The 6,370-nt window shown below is 47.9% G+C and overlaps 1 protein-coding gene across 1 annotated transcript in view; it reads left to right on the forward strand.

Annotated features, from left to right (window-relative positions):
- SNRPC (small nuclear ribonucleoprotein polypeptide C) overlaps nucleotides 1–5,110 on the forward strand; it is an 11,427-nt gene extending 6,317 nt beyond the window's left edge. Inside the window, exons 2-6 of the mRNA XM_010007122.1 lie at nucleotides 151–193; nucleotides 900–1,008; nucleotides 2,276–2,365; nucleotides 2,982–3,086; nucleotides 4,963–5,110. Coding sequence (XP_010005424.1) covers nucleotides 151–193; nucleotides 900–1,008; nucleotides 2,276–2,365; nucleotides 2,982–3,086; nucleotides 4,963–5,087 — 472 coding nt within the window. The 3' untranslated portion in view covers nucleotides 5,088–5,110. The remainder of the gene's footprint in view (nucleotides 1–150; nucleotides 194–899; nucleotides 1,009–2,275; nucleotides 2,366–2,981; nucleotides 3,087–4,962) is intronic.
- The last annotated feature ends 1,260 nt before the right edge of the window (nucleotides 5,111–6,370 follow it).

Here is a 6,370-nt window from a genome sequence, read left to right on the forward strand (position 1 = left end):
GGGAATAGGGGAAAAGGGGCGTCGGGGCTTGTCCCGGGGTGACGCTTCCTCCCTTAACCGCCGCCCGGGCCCAGCCGTGCAGCCCCTGGGGGACGTTTTAACCCCCACAGTGCGAAGTGAGTTCTTAGTAACGGAGTTTTCCCCCTTCAGGTTTTATTGTGATTACTGTGACACGTACCTCACCCATGACTCGGTGAGTAGCAAACCTTCTGCAGTGATTCCCCGTCGGGATGAAGTCCAGAGGAGCCTCAGAGATGATCAGAGGCTGGAGCAGCTCTGCTCTGGAGCCAGGCTGGGAGAGTGGGGGTGTTCAGCCTGGAGAAGAGAAGGCTCCAGGGAGACCTTAGAGCACCTTCCAGTGCCTGAAGGGGCTCCAGGAAAGCTGGGGAGGGACCTGGGACAAGGGCAGGGAGGGATGGGATGAGGGGGATGGACGAAAAGTGGAAGAGGGAGATTGAGGTTGGAGATGAGGAGGGAATTCTTTGCTGTGAGGGTGGTGAGAGCCTGGCCCAGGTTGCCCAGGGAAGCTGTGGCTGCCCCATCCCTGGCAGTGTTGAAGGGCAGGTTGGATGGGGCTTGGAGCAGCCTGGGCTGGTGGGAGGTGTCCCTGCCCATGCAGGGGGTTGGATCTGGATGATCTTTAAGATCCCTTCCAACCCAAACCAGGCTGTGATTCTAAGTGCGTTAAAATAAAATTTAAACCCAAGTCAGGTCACTGGGAATGTTACCCTGTCCTACTTGACTTCTCACTTCTCCTTTTTTTGCATAAAATAAATGAGAATAGCAGTAATTTAACTGTCAGCAGCCAAAGGCAGCTGGTACTCACAGCTGCCCACCAGTGTTGTGATGAGTTAGGAGGAGATGCAATGTAACCTTTTGGGTTTTGTGATGTTCCTCAGCCCTCCGTGAGGAAAACCCACTGCAGTGGCCGAAAACACAAGGAGAATGTGAAGGATTATTACCAGAAATGGATGGAGGAGCAAGCTCAGAGCCTGATTGACAAAACAAGTAAGGTTACTCCTTCCCTGACCCTGGATTGTTCTCTCCTTGCTTCCTCTGTCTTTCCTCCAACTGCTTTTCTTCCCTTCTTCCTCCCTTCCCTGCTGAGTCTTTGCTCTGGGAATCAGGAGAAAAAACTTCACTGAATTTTGAGGTCATCTGGGTGGGTTTCCACAGGAGAGACTGAGGCACTTTCTGCTTCACTCGTGGGGCCTTGAGCCTTGCTGGGAATGTCATATTAGGTCATATAACACATTTCTGCTTTTTGGTAGCAGCATGTTCATGTAAAAAAGCATGATTAAGAAATCCAAAAGATAGGAAAATGGACATTAAAATGGATGGATGTTTGATATTTATTTTAATGCTCTAGTTGCCCTCAGTTCTTGAGGGATACTGGATTTATTTTTTTTCCCCTCTCTTGCTATTAAAGGCTTGAATAAAGTGTAAAGTTAGCTTATAGGGTACTTGTCCTCTGAGTGATGATTCTTTTCTCCATGAAAAGAAGACCAAATGGCAGATCAGCTCCATGGCACCTTTCCTGAGATCACAGAATGATCTCAGAAGGGATCCATATGGTTCATCCATTCCAACTCCCTGCTCTTGGCAGGGCTTCCTGAAACCAAACCCTGTGACTGAAGAGCATTGCCCAGGTGCTCCTTGAGCTTTGAGGGGAGCTGTTCCCACCTGGGGAGCCTGTTCCAGGGACCACCCACCCTCTCAGCCTTTTCCTGCTCTCCAGCCTGACCCTTCCCTGACGTAGCCTCGTTCCATTTCCTCGTGTCCATTTTCCTGGTGAAGTTTCCAACTTTCACATCTTCCCCTTTCCCTCCAGTCGATCTCAGCCTTTTGAATTTCACCTCTCCATGGTTTTCATGCTTCTTGTCACCTGCCCCAGCCATTCCCTCCTGTCCCTTTCCAGGTCAGCATGTCTTTACCCAGTGATCCCAGCCGAAAGTCGCAACCTGCAAATCCCGCGATGTGTTTTTTTCTCTCCCATGCTGTTCCCTGTGTGAAATCCATCAAGGAGCTCTCTAGTCCCGACTGGAGGAGTAATTACTAATTGCCTTCAAGAATTATCAGGTCCTTCCACCATGACAAGCAGCATAATCCAGGGATTTGTTCCAGAGTTAGGACAACCGAGCACGCAGCATGACGTGACCGTGTGGCATGAGACGGACGATGGACACAGGCCCTTCCTGAGCCTTGTAACTGGTTTTTTTTTCTCCTGGGATTCTTTCTTTCCTTTTTTTTTTTTTTCTTTTCCCCCCCAATGTAGCGGCTGCATTCCAGCAAGGCAAAATCCCACCGACGCCGTTCTCGGCACCACCCCCTGCAGGAGCCATGATCCCACCTCCTCCCAGCATCCGTAAGTCTCCACTGGGTGGTGTCTGACTGGGATCGCAGCCCTCTGGAGCTGTGCTGGGTGTTGCTTGTCTTGTTTTGTCAACCCATGAGACACTTGTTAAGAAAAGTCCTTTCAGCTTGAAATCAGGCTGAGACATTTGTGTGGGTATCAAAGTGAGACTGTTTCAGCCACCACTTTCATCCTTAGTTTGTCTCAGTTTAGTAACATTAGCATGTTAATAGACCTGTGCCTCCTCATTAATTGCCAGCTGTGTAAACATCTTCAGTAAAACTTCCAGCACAGTGTTTGGGTGGGTTTTATAAGATAGAATAGTCTATTATAAAATAGAATAGTCTGCACTTGAGCTGGCAAAGTCTTAAAGTTCCTTTCTGCTTAGAGTCCTGCAGTTGGAAGTGGTAGCCATCTCCATTAGAGGTGGAGGTAGGAGCTGGTGTGTTCCTCTGGCTCATTTTTTTTGGCACCTAAAATCAGAATTGAAACTGCAAACTAAGGCAGGCAGTTGTAAAACAATCTCAGACACCTTTATGACTAAAATTTCCTGTGAAGTTGAAGAACTGTTTAGGATTGATGAGTTTGAAAGCCAACAGGTCTCTGACTGATCTCTCTGTGTGCTCAGCTGGACCCCCCAGGCCTGGCATGATGCCAGCCCCTCACATGGGGGGGCCACCAATGATGCCAATGATGGGCCCACCTCCACCAGGAATGATGCCAGTTGGTCCTGGTAAGTCTGGAAATAGGTCAATCCCTGTAATTTCAGGCTGTGGTTTGGGGGTTGTTTGGGTTCTATTTGCTGTCTCGCTGGGAAATAAGGAGTTGGGAAAGAAACTTGGAAAATGTGGGGCCCTACCTGGGCAACTGTGCAGTTCTGGGCTGCCCAGTTGAAGGAGGACAAGGAACTGCTGGAGAGAGTCCAGCACAGGCCACTGAGGTGATGAAGAGACTGGAGCATCTGCCTGTGAGGAAGGCTGGGAGAGCTGAGGCTGTTCAGCTGAGAGAAAAGGAGGCTGAGGGGGATCTCAGATCTCATCAGTGCTGATCAATATCTCCAGGGGGTGTCAGGAGGATGGGCCAGACTGTTCTCAGTGGTGCCTAGTGACAGGGCAAGGGGCAATGAGCACAAACTGGTACACAGGAGGTTTAACCTGAATAAGAGAAAATACTTCTTTACTGTGAGGGTGACGGAGCCTTGGGACAGGCTGCCCAGGGAGCTTGAGGAGTTTCCATTCCTGCAGACATTGAAAACCCACCTGGATGTGTTCCTGTGGGATCTGCTCTAGGGGATCCTGCTTTAGCAGAGGGGTTGGACTGGATGATCTCTAGAGGTCAAGCCCACCACTCTGTGGTTCAGTGGAGCAGCAGCAGTCCCTGGGTGTGAGCTGCAGTCGCTTCAGCCCTCATGCAACCACAGGGTGGGGGGACACCCCAAGTTCCAACCTCTGCAAGTGTTTCAGTTTGCACAGACTGTGTACACACATTTGCTGATCCATTTTCTCTGTGTGGTGAGACATTAAACAGTCTTACACCTGCTAATTAAAGTTCCTTTCCTACTCGTTGGGGGTTACCAGTCCCTCTGGGCAACTGAAATTATAGTAAATTGTAGCTTTTCTACCTCCAGTCTTGGCAGTACAATCTTTAATTGTTTAGGAATCCTGTGTTTGCAGAGCTTCTGTTTTTGCATAAGGGGTACATTTCAGCATGAAATTAGTTGTATTATTTAAAATGTCTCAAGACAATGTGTTCCAGAGAAGCCACCTGCCTTCCAAAGTCTTTTTTTTTAGGACTGCAACGACAAACTAAAAGATCCTTTCCATGTTTGAGCTCACTGGCATTTCAAGAATTCTCAGAGGATGTTTTGTTGAAGCAGTTACTGAAAGAAATCTAAAGACACTGTGTCAAGAAGTGTCTTTGCAATTATTGCCCTGCTGGTAGAAACTATTCTGTGTTTTTAAGGGCACAAAATCTGTGCCTGATCTGTGATAACTGGGCAGTGTAGTGGCTGCCTGAAAATAAATTGAGATGTTGGATGGAAACCATTATTTCAGTGCCTTTTAGCAGAGCACTTGCTTTTCTTTGCTAATGCTAATACCCAGCTGGACAAAGTACACTGGTCTTTCAATTTGTTTTCTTTACGTACTGGAGGATTTTGCAGCACTTTTTTTCCAAACGAACTTTCTAATTCCGTAATTAAACTGGTATCTCTTTTGAGTGGTTGAAAATAATTTTATAGAATTGTGGAATGGTTTGGGTTGCAAAAGACTAACTTAAAGATTCATCCAGTTCCAACCCCCCTGCACGGGCAGGGACACCTCCCACCAGCCCAGGCTGCTCCAAGCCCCATCCAACCTGCCCTTCAACACTGCCAGGGATGGGGCAGCCACAGCTTCCCTGGGCAACCTGTTCCACTGAATATTGTCAAGTGGGTGTATAACCCAGGAGCTTGGTTCTTCCTCTGCTAATTACTAATATCCTTCAGGGAAATACCATCCATCTCAGCCAGCTTCTAGATGAAAGCTTACACACTTGTGAAATGAACTGCTGGGGGAGGAACCTGCACTGATGGGACTCCCATCTCTAACATCCTCTTTTTCCCTTTGTAGCCCCAGGGATGAGACCCCCGATGGGAGGACACATGCCAATGATGCCAGGGCCACCAATGATGAGACCACCCTCCAGACCCATGATGGTGCCAACCAGGCCAGGAATGACCCGTCCAGACAGATAAAGGTGGAAATGAAGCTGCCTTTTCTCTCTCCTATTTCAGTCTTCCCCATGATAAAATGTCACAGACCTGTATCCATAGGATTTTGTATTAAAACAGTGTGTGGAGTAGATCTGCTGTCCCTTCAGGTTGCAGACAGTTTGCCCTGGCTGCACACTGAACTGATGCTTTTGTACCTGGCCTGTATTTTTGGTGGTTTTTTAAATTCGTTTTCTTTGTTTCTTTCCACCCATTGAGTCATAAAACACAACAATAAAACATTGGTCCTGTTTTACCTACGGAGAACTTGAGCCTTGCTCTGTGTCTGGTTTATCTGCCTGGCAGAAAGAGCTGTCAGTTTTCCCTGCTCTCTAGCTTTCAGGGTTTCTTCTCTCCTCAGTACTTAGGTAGCCTCTCTCTTTCATCTCGTAGCCCTCAAGAGCTGTATCACCACCTGCATTTTTAATTCTTGTGTTAAAACAAGTGCACGTGTTTTTATAAAAAATAACAAAAAAGGGACATCAGAAAAGCCTGCAGTGGTATCTCTGACTGGGAATTGAGTGGCTTTACCAGCACATGAGTAGGGTGGATTTAAGAAAATTTTCACTCTCCACTGAGGAAGCAAAGAGATGCTGTTAAAAGGCTCATTCTTAGAGTAATTGTTCTGATGCTGCCTGATGCTGCCTTCATCACAGGAAAGAGACAGAGCTGTTGGAGAGGGTCCAGAGGAGCCACAAAGATGATCTGAGGGCTGGAGCAGCTCTGCTCTGGAGCCAGGCTGGGAGAGTTGGGGTGTTCAGCCTGGAGAAGAGAAGGCTCCAGGGAGACCTTAGAGCAGCTTCCAGTGCCTGAAGGGGCTCCAGGAAAGCTGGGGAGGGAGTTTTTAACACACAAGGCAGTGGTAGGACAAGGGGAAATGGTTTTAAACTGAATGTTTCTACAGCTGCAGGTGATCCAAGCTGAGATCTCCATGTAGGAAACGCTCTGAGTCATTGACACCCCTCAGAGAGTCACCACACCAACATTAAGTAGTACAGAAACACTATGAAATTGAGAATTTCTGTTTGGTTTGTTGTTTTTTTTTAATTCCAAGCAGCCTTGCTGGCTCTGTTGTTTTGTGTTGAATCTTTAAAGGTCAGGTGATCTTTAAGGCCCCTTCCAACCCGAATCATTCTGTGATTCTATAAAACTGGAAGAGGGAGATTGAGGCTGGAGATGAGGAGGGAATTCTTTGGTGTGAGGGTGGTGAGAGCCTGGCCCAGGTTGCCCAGGGAAGCTGTGGCTGCCCCATCCCTGGCAGTGTTGAA

The sequence above is a fragment of the Chaetura pelagica genome, unplaced genomic scaffold (assembly GCF_000747805.2).
Source record: "Chaetura pelagica isolate M959 unplaced genomic scaffold, ChaPel_1.0 scaffold757, whole genome shotgun sequence".
NCBI lineage: Eukaryota > Metazoa > Chordata > Aves > Apodiformes > Apodidae > Chaetura > Chaetura pelagica.